The following is a 21029-nucleotide window of genomic DNA, read 5'->3' on the forward strand; positions in this document are numbered from 1 at the left end:
CTTAAAATAGCTGAGGTTGAGAAACATTGATGTAGTCCAATTCCTGCTCAGTACAGGATCTGCTAGAGGATCCAGCCCCTGTTCAAAGATCATTTTTGCCATCCTTCACCCTCCACCCCTGCTCTCCTGAATGGAGCAGGTAGAGTGAAGGACATTTCAGAACTGCCATTAAGCATCTCTCCAATTTAAATGTACAGACATGGATAACAATTTTTTTAAACCCTGGTTTTCGAGAATCCTCTTCAGGAATCACTATTCCCGTCTCAGCTCAAGTTGCGATTTACAGTTTAATCTATTTAAATACTAATTATTCTCTCTCAGTGTAGTCAATCAGGGAACATGTGATATCAATGGGAACCAATAGTGCTTTGATTCAGACAAAGCCCCGTGAACCAATCATGATAAATGAGTGTAGAATTTAAAGTGCAGATACTTTGCAACTTAGTTTTTATATATCAAAACCTTGTCTAGTCCTCCTCAATAAAAAAGCAGATGGACAGTGCCTGTTGCCATCTTACAATCCAGAGAGAGATCAGAGATTGTCACCTTAAATCTCACCTATTCCTCCTTGTGTAATGGAATCAGAATATTTTACACAAATAGGGGCACATTTCCATCACATTTACAGAAAGCACTATACATTGGTTATGCTTTTTTAGCCAAAATTTTGAATGAATGCTAATGAAAGTCATTTGGTATAGTCCTTTATCTGGCGACAGGGCATTGCAAATGTTGTGGGAGGAGGAGGGGGGGAGAAAAGTTGAAAGCAAGCTTGATGTGCATGAATTTGATAGCCATGTTATTTTCTTTTTCCCCCCTCTTTTTCTTTAAAACCATCTGTGTAGCATGCAAACGTAAAGAGCAGGAGCAGCAGAAGGACAGGAACCTGCAACCCAAGAAGCAGCGCCTGGTCTTCACAGACCTCCAACGCCGCACCCTGATCGCCATCTTCAAAGAGAACAAGCGACCTTCGAAGGAGATGCAAATGACCATTTCGCAGCAGCTGGGCCTGGAGCTCAACACTGTCAGCAACTTCTTCATGAATGCTCGCCGGCGGTGTATGAACCGTTGGCAAGAGGAACCAGGCGCCAACCCTGGAGTCCCATCTTCATCAACAAGCACTTTTTCCAAAGCATGATTTCTTTTTTCATCACCTATCATCCCTCGCATCCCCCTGAACTCCACACAGAAAAGAGCCCATTCCCTTCTCCATGTGTGCTCCTCTCACCTGCATACACATATATGTTGAGCAACGGCAGCGCATTGTGCACACTTCACAACCATCCAGAATGGATGCCTCTGGGATATCCCAGATCTTCCAGAGGCATCCCACAGCAGCATCCGGCTTTGACCTCCACTCAAACTCTACAACTTGTGGAGGGCCATTTCATCACCTCATCTGTTGAGCAACCCCCCCCAAACCATGGGTTTAGCTGAGGGATGTCCGCCTTCCTATAAGTTCCAACAAGAGAGTATTATATTGTCCTGATGGCAGAGGGATGGGGTATGTAAGACTCAGCTTAATAGCAGATGTTTTCAAGGAAGTCGATTTGGAAGTTGTCATCGTGAGAACAAAATACTTATCCCAGATGTCCTGGCTATCTCAGGAGCAAGTGTGTGGTGTATGCCTTAAAAACAGCCCAGCACTGGAAAATTGAAGGGAGGGCAAGAACCAGGTAACTTATTAACTTGTTAAGCTGATTCAGCTCACTGAGATGTATTGATATGTACCTGTCCACATAATTGGACTTCCTCTAATTCCTGGGTTTTAAATCCCAGACTAACTCATTTTCCCTACTGGGGTTGTGTTTCACCACTGAGATAGAAGTGAATTGTGGGATACTTCTAGGACTCATACCAGGCCTGTAATATCCAATTATGTATCCCCTCCCTATTTCAAAGAAAGGTCATTTATTGCGAAGCTGATAATGACCTTCTTCTGATATGGGAAAAGGCATGTGAGAGGGTCTCGTGGGAATAATTTATCCTTTATATGGAGACAAGCAGCAATTGTTTATCATGAAATGAGAGTCAGTGATGGCATGTGTGAATGTGGTTAAGGGAGCTACTCAGTTTGCAAGCCAAGGATGCATATTGGGCCTGAGAAGGTTTTTTTAAAAAAAACCAATCCCACCTACACCCTTCATCATAGTAACAATGGAAAAGCGCATGAAAATCCATTCCAGAAAAACATCTTCAAAATGTGATCATGTTGTCCTCATGTACATTTCCTATAGCTCAGTCCTCTTTTTTCCACATCCCGTTCTCTACAGAAGGCTTCACACTCCAAGCGGTCCCCATGAAAATCCACCAGAAATCTTGCCAAGCGCATCATGGCATGGTCCGAAATTTACCAAAACCAAATCCGACTCAAAAGAAGACTTTTTGTTTTTTGATGATTCCTCTCAAAGGAATTCCAAGCCAAAGTATCAAGGGGGAAAGCAGAAACTCTTATGAAAAATATCCCCTCTTTTCTCCCTTGAATTAGTAGTGGGGAATCCAAAGCTAAGTTGCACTGTGTCACCTAGAGTAAAAGCGGGTCATGAAGCACATTTTAGGTACATAAATCGGGTAATTAAAAAAAAAAAAGCTTTAAAGTAATCAAAGCAAAGAAGTGTAGGAGCTGAATTTTATTTCGTGGACACTGGATCAGCAGCTGACCTTCCATTCAATATTGGTTTCATTTCAAAGGCCAGCCCCAACCTGGATTAATTATCTCCATCTCCTCCCTCACTCCCTCTTTTGCCTCCTAACCCCATTTTCTGCCTGAGAGGAGAGGGGAGAGAAAAGATGAATCAATATTATACGTGATGGGAATCAGATTGGGCCTGTTGGGTTGGGTTGGGTTGGGTTGGGTTGGGTTGGGTTGAGTGAGGGGCAGATTGTGAATCTGATTGCTAACCCCAGAGTTAGATGGGAAGGGGAAGAGGCAAGGAAACCCACACGCAGTCTTTCCCCAGCTGCAGTTCCGTACCCTCCCCGTTGGAAGTAACAAACTCTACAAAAACTCAAAAGGAATTCTGGCAACGTACGAAAGATAAGTGACTATTTTTTGTGTGTGTGCCAATTAACAGCTTGCCTTAAAAACAGAAGATGGATACCAGACGGGAGTCCTCTTTGCTCGGAAAGGAGGACTTCCTTCAGTAATGACCGGCGCCATGAATCAGGAGCGTTTCAAGGCAAAAAGAGAGAGAGAGAGAGAGAGAGAGAGAGAGAGAGAAAGAGAGAGACGTGGTCAACTTAATGAGAAATAGCATCACCAGTTAAATCTGTGTGTCTGGCTGGCAAAGTTGAAGCCCCTCCTTGGCCTAGGGAGCCAGCGAAAAAAAGGCGTTTGAGAAGGCGCATTGGCCGCAGAATTGCAGCCTTGCCATCTCCATGGTAAATGTGGGATTCTTTGTGTGTGTGTGTATGTGTGTGTTGTTTCCTTGTTTTATTATTTTTTAATGGGACACTATCAAATTGATGCGGGTAATAGAGCACCATCTTTGCGCAATGGTTTATGCGTTCACTTTATGTTGAAGACAATGTGTTAAGCGACCCTTAGGCACCTTTGGGAATGGAAAAAAAAAAAAAGAGGGAGAGAGAGAGAGAAAAAACCAGAACCATCCAAGTTTTTATTTGAGCAGAAAAGGAAGAAGGAAAAAAAGAATTAAGTGACTCTGCTAATCTTTCCTATCTTCAGCAAAAGATTTTGTCCCAGTCTTGACTATGGGGTGCGGCCAAGCAGGGTGTGGGATGGAGCGGGAAGTCCATTTCACCGACCAAAGAAAACTGATCTGGGAAAGGGAAAGTAGTAAATGCTGAGCTGTGTTTTACCAAAAGCCGGGGGGATACAGCAGGAGGACAACAGCCCCCCAAATCATCTCTCTCAGCCCCCCAAGTGTCCATCCCCTTCAAATCTATCCCACCCTACCGCATCATCTTGTCTTGTTGTGAGTTGTCGATGCTAAAGAATGATGGAGGAGGACTCTGGTGGACTTCCCATACCTGATTTTGTGAAGTATTGAAGGGCTGAGAAGCCTCACTAAAGAAAAAAAGAAAAAAAAATGAAATGAAATGAAATGAAATGAAATGAAATGAAATGAAATGATGGGGCCTGAACTTAGTAGAAGAACCGAAGGGAGGGGGAGAAAAGAAAAGAAAAAGGAATAGTTCTATCAAATGAACGACCCCGAACATGCAAAGACATTTTAGTGAGAACCAGAAAATATAGGCTACCTCACTTGAGTTTTCGATTTTTGTGATTTGAAAATCACACCTGATACCAAAGATTTTGTTCTCCTTGCCCGGTTTGTGCTGGAATACACCCATTTGCGCCTCCCCCTTCCTGTTCCCTTGCAGCCCACCATCCGTAGGTCATTGCCGCAGACCTTCCCCCATCCCACGGTCCCCCGTGTTTTCCAACCTTCCGAGAGAGCGAGCGAGAGCGCGCGAATGGAACGGAGTGATAGCTGAGTGCCTTTTTCTTGTACAAAAGGTGTAAAACCATTTTGTTTTCGTTGCTTTTTTCCTTCGTCCTGTAAGTTCACATGATATTACCTCAGTTCTCTTAATCAGATGGATTCTGACAACTCTCATAGCTTTTGGGTGATGGGACAAGAGCTATTTTTCCTTTGATCCCCTGGGTCCTATCCTTCTCCCCTCCTCCTCCCCCAGTGTTTCATGTGCACTCCAATGCACATCTAGTTCACCATGTGCACAAGGAACAGTGAGGTATTTTCTTTTTTCTTTGTGGCATTTCCATCCGAAATGTTTGGTCTTCAGAACCCTGCATCTGTAACGGGCATCTGCTCGTTCACTGCCACCCACCCACCAACGTAGAGCAGTAGGGCGAGATGCGCAACACAATAGTTGTGCTCACGCTCGGCATAAGAAAAAGGCTAAGTTCAACCCCTGCTGTATGAAAGGTTCTGGGGGGAAACTTCATTCTGCCAAAACCCCTGGAGAATTACTGCCCCCAAAGTCAACCATGCTGGGCTAGAGCGGCTGATCCGGGATTGAAAATGAGCAGAGCGGTTCTGTCAGCCTGTTGGAAATCCCAGCAGCGCATTATTGGGGTGCATGCTTCACTCTACCATTGCACCACTCATCTCATCGTTGTGAGATCCTCAGAGGAAAGGTGAAATCAAGATGAAGCTAAGGCTAATCTGAATGTGAGTGGGAGAAGACCCTCTCTAAAATATATCTGGGATCATTCATGCAACGCTGTGTGCATTATCAAATGTGGCATTGTATCAGACCAGCTGGCCATATGATTCCTATTTGGCTGTGACCTGGGAAAAAAGACCACCCCTTTTTGAGTTCACAAAGGTCCTGGGAAGGACAGTGCAGAACAAAAGATGTGGGGAAGGCTATATTTGGGAAGAATGGGTCCTCGGGATCCTAAAACCCCCTTTGAATCAAAGTTTTGGCGTATTAGTCTTGGCCTAAAAGGTGGAATAACACCACGCCCATTTTATCCTTCTCTGCTAACTCCCGTGGAACAAAGATACTTTCAAACCTGAAGTTTCAGTTTTAATTTGGAGGTACAGTTTGGTTGCCCAGGGAGAATGTTTGTGAGGAGAGTATAAGAGAGAATTACACCACAACTTGTTTGCTGAGTATCAGAGACTTCTTACAGAGTCAGAATCAATGGACTTCTGTTAAGTTCTCCTTTGGACATTTTGAGAGAGAATAAGTCTACCAAATATACTTTGGAATGCAAATAGCTGGCATGTGAAAGTTCCTAAGTATGAATATTGATAAATAAGCATGTCCTGAGAGTCAGTTGATACCTTCCAAGAAAGCACATGGTGGAGGATCTAGATCGTATGCACGGAGAGTACTCATGAAGTGGCTTAGAAAGTGGATGCACTTTGACCCCAGAGCACCCTGCCTGTGGGAAAGCTAGCCTATCAAGCAACAAGGTCCCAGGCCAGCTTTCTCCCTCCTCTGCTATCCTTCCACATGCAGGGAAGGCTACTTCAGGCACGTAACTCCCCACACTGCAATCTGAAAAACCCTAGCCACAAAATGGGGTGAGGGCAAATTCATTTTTGCTTCTCCCTTAGGTCCTCGGTCCATGTTAGTGCAGAGAATGAGTAAAGGGGTAGTGATGTTTTGAATAGTCAGCAATCTCTTCAACTCTGAGGTTTAGTTACTAAATTCGTATCCCACCTTTATTCTGTGCCACGCAAGGTGACCCACGTGCCTCATGCTCCTGCCTCCTATTTTTGCCCCACAACAACAACCCTGTGAGGTGGGTTGGACTGGCCCAAAGTCACCCAGCCAGCTTTCTTGCTTAAGGGAGGAATAGAACTCATGGACTCCTGGTTTCTAGCCCAGCACCTTAACCACTACACCAGACTGCCTCTCTCATATTCTGTGTTGCCTGTTGATGGTATTCATCCAGATGTCCCCACCACCACCCCAAATGACCAACCTAACTCTCCATGGAATTACCCCTTTGCCTAGCGAAATCCCCCTTTTTCTTTTGACCCAACACCCAAATGGCTTGTTGATACCAAAGATGTTCTCCGGTCAGGAGAAAATAAATAAATAAATAACCAATCAGTAGCCCTGCCTTTCTCTCCAGCACAGACCTGGCAAGCCTTTGACAATGTTCTCTGAAATACCTCAAAAAAATATTTAATGTATAGTTTATGTGACAAAATAATAATGATAATAATAATAATAATTACTTAGCTAGTTTTTGGAATTTGCAACTTGAAGCTTTATACTGTTAAATTATAATTTTTGCAGAGATGGCAAGTGTTACTATGTTGACATGCTCAATGGAAGACATATTGAATGTTTGGGAAGGAAAGGAAAAACTGGTTAGTTTCATGATTTTTTTTTTAAAAAAAGAGAAAGATTGAGAGCGAGAGAGAGAAAAAAATGAAGGTTCCTTGGAGTTTACAGATTTCATATTTAAACAAGTCCTTTAAAAGAAAAATCACAAATAATAGTAATATCCTATGCTTTGGGGATGCGTTCCTTTTTTCTGCTGAGTCATGTCTTACAAGAGTATTTATTATATGTGTTTATGTGTTCAAATGTAATTTAAGAAGAAAAAAAAGACCAAAAAAAAAAAGAAATGAAAATTTGATTTATGCATGAAAAAATATACTCTTTCTTGAAGTAATGTAATAATTATTGAGGGGGGTGGGTAGGGTGGGAGAGGCTGGGTTTGCTGTGTTGTTTGTCTAACAAGATTTAATTTCAATTTGGAGGTATGTGCATGGATCAATTAATTTCATGTGACTGTGGATGTTTCTTTGTCAATTCTCTCTTTTTTATTTGGTTCCTCCTTTTCCACCATTTTCTTTCCTTTGTATATTAGTGCATTGTTAAAAACACACGGGGTGTTGGAAAAAGCTTCTCTGCAAGCTAAAGTGGGAATAACAGCTCACGAGGGTAGGGGGTGCGCTTGGCTAGGACGAATTTCAGCAGGTCCAACATCAGTCAAGCAGAAGAATTGTGTCTCAGTCAAAAGCAATCCTTGACCTTCCTGCCCCTTTACCTTTCCAACCAACCCAACAAGTGAACTTTAGCATCTTTTTTCAGACTGGTGTGTTCACTTTTAGCATCCAATCACAAGTGTCTTTATTCAGAAGAGAGAGAAAGAGACAATCATTTGCAAAATATATATATATATGTACACACACCAAATCCCGTTGAGCAGTCAGTTGTCCCTTCCTGTGGTTCCCTTTGAGACAAGGTGACACAACACAGCCGAGTGCTGTTCTGAATTTATGCCGATCCCAACACCTTATTTTTGAGATAGGTCCTCCTTGGGGTGGTCTGGATGCGAACACACACATACCCACGCACACCTTTTGGAGAGCAATTGGTGGCCTCCTTCACCACCTCCATTTTCAAAAAACAACACTGTTCAGAAGTCCTAAACCCATAACAAGCAGACATAGCTTGATGGTGGGGCACAAATGCAGAAAACTCAAGGTTCATGTCCTAACATCTCCACCAGGATTGGAAAAAATGTCTGCAACCCATCAGTAGAGCAAGTGCCAATCAGTGCAGGTAATACGGACTTATATGGCACAGTAGACTTTCTACTGTTATGCACAGGAGGAGTATTTACCAATAAATGACAGGACTCTGTTTTATATGAAAATGTCTCCAATTCAAACTGGGAGACGGTTGAAACCCTGGAGAGCTGGTTCAGTGAGTATAGATAAAGGTGAGCTAAATCAGGTGCCCGTAAAGATGTCTATGTTGTTCTTCCAGAAACATTCCTGGTTCAGGAGCCATGTTACTTCTGAAAGGCGCAGTACAAAGGAACCAGCCACACTAAAAAGCATATCAGGAAAAAAAGAGACTCAGCATTAGTTCTCTTTCCACCACATAAAAGGAAATGGATATTTGGGTTACCTGCAGAAGAAACAGATTGCTTAGGCACCTGCGAAGGGAACTTATAAAACGCAGCAGGGACCCCTTGCTTTTTCTGGCTTGCGTTTCTAGACGGTGACCTCATATCATTCTCAAACAGTGTGAAGAAGTAATCTTCCCCTAGACCAAACATCCTTCCCTTCCAAGCAGAGGTATTGACAAACCACTTTTTTTTGTCCTAGAGATAATTCTCTTGAACAACAAGACAAGTGCTATAAATTTTTGGAACAGTGAGGCAGAAGAGGAAAATGGTTTTCTTTTCCCTAAAACATTGCACCACAGCTAATACGAACCAAGAGCAAATCATGCCCTCCTCCTCCAAGAAATGGCAGAATATTTAATAGGTAGGTCTTTAGACTGAGTTACTCCCCCAGTGACTTCCAGGGTCATCCATCCATGCTTAGATTTAGGGTTAGATAACCTTCTCTATCATTATCTTGATGTACAGAACCATTGGAGGTGTATGCAGATCCCAAAGGTGGAACTCACATGTAGGTTATTCGGCACGCGTGTTTTACACCATTTTTGCTCCTATTGCCTGCAATCCCCATGGAGGCATATTGGCCTTATTTCACCTCTTTCGAACTGGCTGAGTGTTTATCAGGGTATTGTTAAAAAAAAGTCAAGATAGTGGCCACAATGGTGTGATCAGAGCTCCGTTTTTTATGCATGTTGCGTATGTGATGCACATAAAAAATAGGCAGAGATTCAATCGCACCATTGTGGCCATCCTTACTTTTTTTTTTGTGATACTCTGATGACACACCTGGCTGAGGGTGTCTTTCAATGTAGGCCAGGTGTGTACAACTTCAAGATCTTGGGAGAGACACACACAGTTCTCAGTCTTAGATGTGCCTCCCATGTACATAAAACTTCTCTAAGGTTGGACTCACACAGCACATTCAATTAATTAAAGGTTGATTCATCTGTGATTCAATGAATTTGGGGGTACCTAGCCATTCTCTCAACATTCCCTCTCATTAAGCCATAATATATGATTGGTTTGTTTGGGCCCAGCATGTTTGGTCAACATGGCTATGATGTTTTCTTAATCCAGGTTTAAGGTTAAGTGTGGTGCAAACCCAGCCTTAATGTGACCATGGAGGAAATTATTAAACACATAGCAAATAATCACATTATCTGTGTTAGTTATTTTAATTAAATTTGGATGCAAATTAAATTAAACATATTAAGACTTGGCCACATCCATTTCTTTGCTCTGGTCACAGCTGTCTGTAGAGGGCATCCCAGAGCATGTCATTTGAGGATCAAGTGTAGCCATTGACCTGGAAAAAAACAAGGTGGTGGACTTCTAGGATAAAAGCAGAAGCCTAACCTCCGTTGCATGATGCTCTCCACGGAGCAGCACAAGAGATGCATTATGATCGTAGAGCTACCAGTGGAAATCATGGCAGATGGACATTGAGGCAACAGTTTGTGGTTGATGATATATAAAACTCAGATAGTGCTGGACTTTTTCATGAAATCTTTCACTGCCCTCCTGTGAAAAAAGTTTTCTTCTTTGGTGATCTTTCAGCGGCTCATGGGGATGGAGACCAAATGGTTTCTCTTCTCTTAAAAGATGAAGCTGAAGGCACAATTACTTTTGCCCTCAAACATTTTCTAGAGCAGTGTTTCTCAGCCTTGGCAACTTTAAGATGGGTGGACTTCAACTCCCAGAATTCCCCAGCACACTTCTTAAAGTTGTCAAGGTTGAGAAACACTGCTCTAGAGCCATCTTGGCCATTTTAAGATGTGTGGACTTCAACTCTCAGAATTCTGGGAGTTGAAGTCCACCCATCTTAAAATGGCTAAGGTTGAGAAACACTAGTCTAGACCATTCTGTATGGATTGTGCTGCAATCATTTCTAATGCACTCCCCCAAATTGAAAATGTTACACTACATGCTGTTTTATTGTGGTGATAATTTTGGCTTTCTACCATGAATTGACTTTTCCTGGGATGCCTGTCCTTTCAAGGTCAGCATTGCTTGAGACATAATTGCAAAATCATTAGATGAAGACCTAACCTAAGGACTGGTCTGGGGTTAAAGAAACAGTGGACCTCTTCCCACAACATGCATAATCCAGGAAGCCACTAACCAGTCATATCTTCTTACCAATGGTTTTGGCAGGAAACAGTCACAGTAAGTGGGTCAGGTTTTCTTTATAATAAGGAATACCAGATCTCCACCTATATCTTCCAGTCCTGTCTGATATGCCTTGAGTTCTTGCACCAGTAGACCTGATAATGTTTCAATCTATCACTGTCCCTTTCCCCATTGACTAGGCAAGAAACAAAAGGTGTAGTGTAGACACTACAACCATTCGGGAGATGTATTTCATGCTGCCAACCTCAACACTAACTTCTGTAATAGAGAGAATTGCTTTTTCAGCTGTTTTGTATCGCCAACTCTTCTTGGAGAACCTTCTGGGCAGGTTTGACTATTGACTGAATTTTGGCCTTTGTACAACACAGCTGACCAGTAAGACCAATCTCCCTCAAACCCAAGATAGTTAAATGTGTTTTAACCCTGCTTTGTTGCTGTCTAGGTTTTGGTGTTTGCAAACATGTTAATCCTGCCTTTGACCTAATTAAGTGGGTTGGCACTGGCTCAGTTGGCTGGTGTATTGTAAGCTCTTGCACAAGAAAAGTATCGGCAAAGATAAGTGGTCCTGATCACTCCTGATGCAGGGATTGCTCTACTTAGGAGCAGTAACCTGATCTAGAATACATCATCTCCCCCAAGGAGCCTGAGACTGACACCATTTTTCCTCTGTGCTCTCAGTGTGGTCACAATAATGGTGTTACAGTCTGGGCAGTTGAATCTTGGAGTCTGAGTGTGAAGTTAGAAACAAGTAGGCTTGAGCCTGATTCCCCAACATTTAATCTATCCAGGACCTCAGATCCATCCAGGAAGGCCATGGCATGGAACCTGAGCTGTCATGATAATTCAGCAGCGTCAGTCTGAGAATGAGAACCAGTGGTATATTAAAAAAAAATGCATTTAAAAAAACCCCATAAATTTAGATTCTGTTTTTTCAGTCTAATTATTAGGTACAATAGAAGTAAAACCTCTCTCTGAGCTTGATTTTTGCTGATTATAAGGACACATCCATGCAGTTTTCTTGCCAACAATACAGAAATGGTTGCCATTCTCAGTCTAGGCTCCCATCCATGTACTAATTAGGTCTAATCCTGCTTTAAAATCAGCCATAGCTGGCTAGGTGTTGCCATCTGCTGCCTGATTATTAGAAGTAATAAAATGCTGGTATTTTTCTAGTGCTTCCAAACATTAGAACATGGTTCACACGTTTGTGCCAATTGCTTTCTCACAAGTTCAATGGATAAATAAGCATTGAATAAGCATTGCATTTGAGGCAATCTAAAAGATCTAGGGAGGTGTGTTTGATGGACAACAGCTTGTTCATACTTGCAAATCACTCCTTGATGGAGCATAATTTGAAGCTCATGGTTGACAGATTTGATTGATTACATACCATCAGGACAGTGTCAACTATTAGTGACCACATTAGTGACCACAGACCTTCTCCAGGATTTTCTGTCCCCAACCTGGTTCTTCAGGTCTCCCAATGGTGCACCCAAGACTGCTGTAATTGAGTCCATCCACTTTGCTGCTGTTGTCCTCTTTATTCTTCCACCTTTCCCACCATTATGAACTTCTCAAGAGAGCTGGGTCTTCTCATAATGTGTCCAAAATATGATAATTTGAGCCTGGTCATTTGTGCCTTGGGTGAGAACTCCAGATTAGTTTATTCTATGGCTTATTTGTTTATTTTTTTGGCTATCCATGGCATTCTCAAGAATCTTCTTCAACTCCAAAGTTCAAAAGTGTCAATATTCTTTAATCTTCCTCACAGTTCAACTTTTGCTTCCATAGAATGTCCATTACCTGCATGATTCTGATCTTTGTAGGTATAGACATTTCACAGCATCTGAATATTTTTTCCAAGATCTTAATTTCTACTTTACCAAGTGCTAACCTATGGCATATTTTCTGAAAGCTGGTTCCTATACAATTGATAATCAATCCTAAAAAGTAGAAGCTATCCAACACTTAGTTTGGTTGCTGTATCTATTGCCATTAGTTTGGTCTTCATTATATTTAATTGTAGTCCCATTTTTGTCCCTGTACTCCTTAACTATCATTACTAGACTTTTCAGATCAGCTACATTTTTCAGCTATCCTGGTATCATCAGCATAGCACAAGGCTACTGATATTTCTTCCTCCATTTTTAAAGCCATTTACATATTTTTCCAGTGTAGTGTCCCTCAATATATATTCTGCATTTGGGCTGAATGAATAAGCAAAGAGCATACAGCTGTATCTCACTCCTTTTTTGAGATTAAGCTAATCTGTTCCACCATGTTCCATCTGGACCATGGCTTTCTGATCTGTATATAAGTTTCACAAAACAACAATGAGATATTCTGAGCTTCACATTTTCCTAAGGACATTCCACAGCTAGACATGCTTGACAGAGTTGAAGGCCTTTTAATAGACAATGAAGTACCTATGACTTCTTTTTGGAATTTTTTGGCTCTTTCAATTATCCATTATGCATCAGCAATAAAGTCTCTTGTTTCTCAGCTTTTTCTAAAAACGGCTTGAACATCTCGCATTTCCACTTCCATGTAGGGTTCTAATCTGCACTGGATGATCTTATGTATTGTTTTGGTAGCATGTGAAATTAAGGATGTTGTACAATAGTTTGCACATTCTGTTAAGTCTCCTTTCTTTGGTATTGCTGTGTAGACTGAGCTTTTCCCATCTGTTGGCCACTGAGTCATTCTTCAGATTTGCTGGCATAGTTTCGTCAGAACCTTTACTGATTCTTCTTCTGCTGCTTGCCATATTTTTGTAGAAATTCCATCAATTCTTGTAGCCTTCCAACTTGGTAATGGCCGGAGTGCTGATTCTAATTTCATCTTCTAATACCAGATGTTCTTGTAAATAGGGACTGTCTTCCAAGATATCTTGGATGTTGACATTTCTATGGTAGAGAATTTCAGCATATGCCTTCCATCTTTGTTTTATATTCTTTGAATCAATTATTATCTGTCCATTGGCATCTTTAGCATACTAGTTGAAGATTGGAACCTCCTTCTGAGTTTGGAGATCTTTTAGAAGAGTTTCTTTTTCTGTGTCTGTTTCCATCCTTGATGTCTTTACAGATATCATTGTAATAGTGCTTTTTGTTTCTTCTAATGGCTGTCAGAAATGTGTTGTTAAGTTCCTTCCTGAAATCTTCATCTTGGTTGTGGCTTCTCTTCTCTTTTTGGCAATTTCCACTGTCTGTCCTGACATCCAGTTTGGCTTCTTCATCTTTGGTACATTCACATTCATCCTTAACAACCTCTTTGATTTCATTCCACAAGATAAAGAAGGTCCATGAACTTCCTGAAAATCAAAGTGCAGCTTTTAACATTATAAATCTAGATAAGTGTACAATTTTGGAAGTTTAGATTATGACTAATTTACATTTTGATGCAAGTACTTCCTCCTTGAGACATTTCAAGGCAAGCAAAAATAAGGATTAAAATAAGCTGGGTTGGGTATGGAGAGAGGAAGAGAAGATCTAGAGTAAAGATTAATGCAGGCTGCTTTTTCTGACTATAAGGCAAGAGTAGCATTGCATCCAGTTTTCCAACTTCCCAGGGCTGGTAACTCTGATGGACAACATTGATGAGATTAAAATATCAGCTGCATTACGTTTAAATTTTCATATCCTCAAATCAACAGAAATGTTAAGAATTATCTAGACCAATCTTGTTCTCAGTGTAGGACATCCAAGCTAAAGCCTCCCTTAAAGTTACTAAATATATTGTTAATTTATTAAATGTATTAAAGTTGACTGTCTAGCTTCTGTTTAAGGAGCTTAATTACATGTTCTTTGAGATCACTGGTCATTCTAGTAGACTGCAAGATCTTTTGGTAAGGTGGCTTCTTCAGTGTAGAGTGCATATCATTTATGCAGAAGGTCCCAGGTCAGCACATTATTGAAAAGCAAAAAGTGACAAATACTATAAAGATCCTTCTTCTGTCTGCGAACCAAGAGAGGCAAGGAAGGGATTAGGGAAATAGAGCTGACCTGGGATAAAAGGCTTTCTTGACTCACAGGAAACATTTGAGGAATTTCATAAAAAACACAGAGTTTCAATAGGAACAATGAAATTCCTTCAGGGTGGTGGATGTCTTATCTGTTTAGGTACCCATTCATCAGCAAAGTCTGACTATGGTCATGCTTTTTGCATCAAAAAGTGAATGTGACTTTTGTCACACTCCAAAAAAAGACACCACTTTCCTCCACATGTAAGAAAATACCCTAATTCAGATCAGTCGCAATTTGTAGCCCTTCCAGGTATTTCCAAAATTCAGGGTTCTGATTGCCAAAATGTAGTGGCATGTTTTTTTTTCTTGATTTAGAGTTAGGAAATACATAAAACTGTAGTAACTCCTAAAATTACCATTGCACACAGTTTTTTTAAAAAATGAAATAAAACCCAAGCACTGCCTGCTAAAAAAGTGGGAACAGAAATGGAAAATCATGATCCTGCTTCTTCACTGGATATAAGTATCAAGCCCATTGTACAACATTGCCCACACCTACACTTTACCAAAAAGATAAAGTATGACCCCATAATTTAGTTTCTATATTATATATTTCTGGAGCGGGTAGGGACTAAATCCAACTGTGATTTAAATCCACTTAAATCCAAATAAATCCAAATTCCCTTTTTTTTGCATCCTTCTTTCTGTTGAGGAACATTTCTGATTTTAAAGGAACAACTGCATTTGTTTTATTCCTTTCCCTGACATCAAAATGCAGTGCTCTTGGATGAGTGACTTCTTATTTGTTGGGGGATGTGACTGTTATTGCTCAGCTGGAAGGATTATGGGAAGCAAGATGGCATTTCAACTGACGCTGGCCATGCAAAGCCCCATTCAGAAGCAACTGGCCTAGGACAGCTGACTGGATGAATGCAAAGCACCAAGCCATAACATGTTTTCCTTGATTATAGCTTAGTGTGCTGTGTGAACCCAGTTCCAATGGTTTGATGACTTAGAATGTTCTGCAGATGCAATCAGTGGTTGTTCATTTGATAAACCATGGTTAAGCAAAGTATGATGTGTATTCCCAACCTTTGCTAGCATCTCCAGTAAATGAATAGTTTAGCACGCACGCAACCTCTCCCGTCGATTTTAGCAGTAAAACAGAGGCAATACATTTACTGTATTGGAAAATGTAGCCAAATACACCACCAGTGCAACTTTCTGTACAGCACAGGGGCTCCATAGCCAGTATTGAAAAAAAAAGACTCCAGTGTTTCACTGACACTGAATAATGAATGCAGCTTATCCAAGGAAAGAAGTGATGGTCTGTGCTACTAGAATATCGGGTCCTGCCCCTTTCTGGAAAAGTTTCCCCTTGTCTCAGAGGACAGAGCCAAGAAGGGTTCTAGGAAATATCAAATGAATTTTGATTTTAGGAAGGGGCAATAAGAGGTAGGTTTCATGGCTGTCCTGCTCACAGGTCTAGTTGCCCCCTCTGTGTCTGTAAAATGGGCATCACTGCATTTGCAGATTTCCTTTCTCTCCATTCTTGGCTACCCCCTGGGAGCAAGAGAAGAGGGTAAACACACATTGGTTGATGTCATATTGCAAGAGAAAAAGGGAGAAAGAGCTGTCAGAAGGGTTGCTTTTTCTAGTATCGAACCATCATTTGTCACAGCTGGTTCAGGATCAAACGTTTCCTTGCACTGAGTCTTGCAAGGAAGCAACTCAGGAAACCCTTTGGATTTCTTGCAAGATCTTTATTGCTAGTAGAGTCTTGAAAGCCTGCTATAGTAGTTCTCCAGATCAACTTATACCTAGCATAATTAAGGCAGAGCTACTCAGATCAATTTATACCTAGTGTAATTAAGGCTGAGCTACTCATGAATCTCTTTCTTTGCTTCTCCCCTTCCCTGGATGACATGTCTCTTTTGCAATGGTCCTGTTTCCTCTCCTGTAACTCCTGGGCCTGCTAGAATCCATGGAGCAGAAAGAAAATAGTTGTGCAAAGGAGAAATGAATCCATGAGAGTTGTTTCCCCCGAGGCAAGGATGTTGGGGGGGGGGGCATCAAAAGAGTCAAGATGGCATCTGTAGCCATGCAATCAAAGCTTTCCCTTTTAAAAAATGCATTGCATGCACAAAGCATGTAAAAAGGGGGTGGGACTTTGATTATATCCGTGCAGTCACCATTTTAACTTTTCTGATCTCCCAGCAAACACTCCTGCCCCAAATAAATGTTTAGTAATAGCAACAGGTACATTCCATTCAGGATTTTCACATTAGAGATGCATGGTGCAAGAAGGTAAGAGAAGGAAAATTGCTCCTATTTGGATATAAAATTTCACTTTTGAAACCTACTGGAGATTTACATTTTAAAACAACTAAATTCCCAAATGACTGGATTTTTTTTTATAGTCATTCCATCTGGGGCAAAAGGAGACTCACTGCGATCTGGAAGGGGGTGATGAAAAACTGGATCTAGCCACCCAATTTGTGGCGTTTGTGATGAACCAGTGGCATAATCTGGAATTTCAGTATCAGCATTTGTGTTTTGTCTATCAAAGATGTGCCAAGTAATTCAAATTTTGTAACTAAGGGGAAAAATCTGGATCTAGAAATGTAGATGCCCAATTTCAAAATCTGACATAGTTTTTTCTTCCAGTACAGATTGTAAGTTTCATTTCTCTCTTTTTTAAATTGAATGAATAGAATTGAGTTTTGTTTTTCAATGTTTGGGTAACATGCTATTGTTTTATTATGTGTTTTTCCTATGGTTCTTTTCTTTTCGCTTATTTTTAGCGATCATTTAAAAAAAAGAACGTATGTGTTGGGCACTTTATCAAATAACAACAACAGTAGAAGCTGTTTGTATCATTTGCAGCTGGGTTTTAGCATCCAGTAGCCGTGCTACATCTTTTTTGACTGATTTTTGAAAGGAAACCAAACCAAATCCGACAAACAGAAAAATCTCTGTGTTCATACTGTTATATACTGTTCCATTACTATGTTGTACGTTACTACAAATTTCAGGTTCTTCAATAAATTATTTTTGTCATTCACCTTAGCTCATGCAGCCTATGCGTGTAATAAACTTTCTGCACATGCTCCCAATAGAATCCCCCAATTTTTTTTTTTTTAAATGCAAAAGTACAGTCCACACTTACTTCTAGAAGAGAGTATCTTTTAAAAGATCCCAGTCTCACTTGGTGAACATTTGGGGGTGAGAACCTTGTGGGCAGAGCCAATGTGGGGTAGTAGTTAAGATGTTAGACTAGGAGAAGGGAGACCCAGGTTCTAGTCCCCCTTCAGCCACAGAAGCTCATTGGCTGACTTTGGGCCAGTCCCTCCCTCTGAGCCCAAGAGCCAATCAGGTGCAGTGGGGAAGGTGCTGGACACCCAGGGAGACCAGGTTCTAGTCCCCCTTCAGCCACAGAAGCTCATTGGCTGACTTTGGGCCAGTCCCTCCCTCTGAGCCCAAGAGCCAATCAGGTGCAGTGGGGAAGGTGCTGGACACCCAGGGAGACCAGGTTCTAGTCCCCCTTCAGCCACAGAAGCTCATTGGCTGACTTTGGGCCAGTCCCTCCCTCTGAGCCCAAGAGCCAATCAGGTGCAGTGGGGAAGGTGCTGGACACCCAGGGAGACCAGGTTCTAGTCCCCCTTCAGCCACAGAAGCTCATTGGCTGACTTTGGGCCAGTCCCTCCCTCTGAGCCCAAGAGCCAATCAGGTGCAGTGGGGAAGGTGCTGGACACCCAGGGAGACCAGGTTCTAGTCCCCCTTCAGCCACAGAAGCTCATTGGCTGACTTTGGGCCAGTCCCTCCCTCTGAGCCCAAGAGCCAATCAGGTGCAGTGGGGAAGGTGCTGGACACCCAGGGAGACCAGGTTCTAGTCCCCCTTCAGCCACAGAAGCTCATTGGCTGACTTTGGGCCCATTCCCCCCCCCAATTTTCAGCCCAAGAACCAATCAGGTGTAGTGGGGAAGGGGCTGATCTGGGACGAAGGAGGCCCAGATTCCAGTCCCCCCCTGGACTGGTCAACCTTAAATGTTCAGTTGGAGGGGGGACATTTTTATTTGGAACCTGGCCAGGTTGCCACTTCCTGCTCTAACTGCCTCCCAGAACACAGCATCCTGGGAGGAGCAAAACAACACCCCTCAGTTGAAGACAGCAGAAGGTCAGAGCCTGCCTCTCTTGAAGATACAAAATGTCAGGCCACGTATTTTGTCACTCTGCAAGAGCAGCACTTTGGAGTGTGCCCAAGACGTTTGGATATTTGCAACCTGCAGAAAGCTCGTTCTTGTGCACAGGGCAGCTTGAACGAGATCGTTTTAAAGACCCACAAGACCAGGCAGACTTTTCCAAAAGTGCTGAGTCCATTTTATTATACAAGTACTGGATTGTGCAAAAGTGTTAAGGCATCTGTGAACTGAACCCCAATTTCAACGGAAGCCCCAGCGCAGGGGGCTCCATTATCTACAGGTTTATTCCTGAAGCGATGCTGCTTCTGTCCAGCAGAAGGCAGCTTGTATGGCAAGAATGATCACCAACTATATCATTCTGATGCTCTCTGGAGCAGCGTTTCTCAAACCTGGCAACTTTAAGATGTGTGGACGTCAACTCCCAGAATTCCCCAGCCAGCCTGGGGGATTCTGGGAGTTGAAGTCCACGCATTTTAAAGTTGCCAAGTTTGAGAAACACTGTTCTGGAGGATCCGCTCAGTATGGCACCCATTATAAACTAAATAATACAACACAGGGCGGGTAACCAACAGCCTTTCAGAAATGACTGAACTACAACTTCCAGCAACCTTCTGGAAACTGTGGTGTCTGAGGTCGCTTGAAGTTGTCATTCAGCAACTTCTGGAGGGACGCTGTTTTTTTATCCATTACACAACACTTGTTGTGTTCCAAAAAAGAAAGAAAGCTTTGCAGAGAATCTTCATTGTTAAAAGAGGGAAGGGTGTTTTTTTAAAAAAAAATTTTTTTTTTAAAGAAGCATGAAAACACACCCTGCTCACCTTTCTCACGGCCAGAAAAGGTAGATTAAAATCTACTTTTTCAAATAAATCTTAAAAAGTAGATTGAAAATTACATCATAGTGTTACTTTGATTCTCTGCCCCCTGCCTGTAAGGACATGATAGCTGAATAGCGCTTCCATAAACAGGAGCAGTCTACCTCTAGGTACCAAATGCTGGGTAATAAGTATGCTGGGTTGTCACGAGGACCGATTGTTGGGGAACTTCCACAGATCTCCCGCCCTGCTCTTTGAACATTTGTGCTAAATTAGATGGTCCTTCTGTCGGATCCAGCTGCACTTCTCTTATTGTCTCAAATTACACTAATTGGCATTTCACAAGTTATGAAACTTGAATACCAGACACTGGGGACAAAACAACAGGAGGGCTATTGCCACGTGACCTATTTATGGACCTTCCAGAGACCTTTCATTGGTAACCATTTGAAGAGAGTGCTGTATTGCATAGCCTTTTCTCTGATTCGGGAGAGAAACTTTCTTTTTGGCACAACGGCTCTCAGACCTGGCTTTGCAAATCAGTTTGACAGCCACACGTTTCAAGTGACAGTGAAAGATAAGTACAGTGTGCCTCTCTTTGACCATTTCCTATCTGCTCGTTCCGTAACTGGAATTTGGAGAACAGGCCTTCCTGTCTGAGATGGTGGCTTTCTGCAAACAAGGATTTTTCCTTTACCAGGAGCTACCCTGCACGGTGCAGAGGCTTTTGGGGCTGTCTAGGGGAGAAAATCTCAGACAGATCTGCAAAGCCTGCAAAGCCTTCCAGATGTGAACCCAGCGCAAATACCATTTTGCTAGGATTACACAGGCCTACCAGGAGTCACAGGCTGCCCACCCTCTGTATGTAACCTAGCCAAGGTAGGTTATCACTCGCAAGAATATTGCACAGAATAGAAGTTAAACTTTCAGATACTGGCAGGAAAAATGGATGAGAACATCTGAACGAGGAAGTCTGAGACAGGCGTCTCCAGGGTTCAAACTCAAAACTTCATGAACTACAATCAGACACTGTCCACGGAAAACTTCTGCCCAGTGCAATCCTCAGTTTCAGGAAGAAATCATGGCATTCAGGGCAAAAGTCATCCCAGGGCAGGGAAAAAGGCCCAGGAGCGGCCATTCCTGTTATCAGTCATAGGTCACTGACTTTGTCTCCTTCAACAGAGCTGGACCTTCTGCTCTGCAGAAGCTTCATTAGGTGCAGTGTTGATTTCGGTTGGCAGTGGACTGCCTTTTCCGGGGACGTGGGTGTTGCAAAAGCCATTCAGTTGACTCTGGACATGGACGCCCTTGATCCGTAGACTGGCTCCTCTGGAGATGAGGTTGGCGTACCCTTCCTTGTGGGAAAAGGCGTAGCTGGAACGCCTGTGGAGTGAATTCCTGCTGGTGTGAGATGTCAGCTCCACGGTTTTTTGCTTCTTCTGCATCTCCCGGACTTGAAACTTCTGAAAGAAAAGAAGGAAGGTGGATCAGCATGTAACATGACTTCCTGAACCTGCCATCCTCCCAGCGGGATGGACTACAGCTCCCAC

The 21029-nt window shown here is 42.3% G+C and overlaps 2 protein-coding genes across 2 annotated transcripts in view; one reads left to right on the plus strand and one right to left on the minus strand.

Annotated features, from left to right (window-relative positions):
- The window catches only part of ONECUT3 (one cut homeobox 3), a 69357-nt gene extending 65530 nt beyond the window's left edge, over positions 1-3827 (plus strand). Inside the window, exon 2 of the mRNA XM_088149499.1 lies at positions 846-3827. Within this exon, the coding sequence (XP_088005625.1) occupies positions 846-1138 (293 nt within the window). The 3' untranslated portion in view covers positions 1139-3827. The remainder of the gene's footprint in view (positions 1-845) is intronic.
- Positions 3828-20427: 16600 nt separating this feature from the next.
- The window catches only part of ATP8B3 (ATPase phospholipid transporting 8B3), a 50099-nt gene continuing 49497 nt past the window's right edge, over positions 20428-21029 (minus strand). Inside the window, exon 27 of the mRNA XM_088149922.1 lies at positions 20428-20942. Coding sequence (XP_088006048.1) covers positions 20655-20942 — 288 coding nt within the window. The 3' untranslated portion in view covers positions 20428-20654. The remainder of the gene's footprint in view (positions 20943-21029) is intronic.

This window comes from Python bivittatus, unplaced genomic scaffold (genome assembly GCF_059951505.1).
Source record: "Python bivittatus isolate LINGU-HERP-01145 unplaced genomic scaffold, Pbiv_v1 ctg000580_np1212, whole genome shotgun sequence".
NCBI classification, from domain to species: Eukaryota; Metazoa; Chordata; class Lepidosauria; order Squamata; family Pythonidae; genus Python; species Python bivittatus.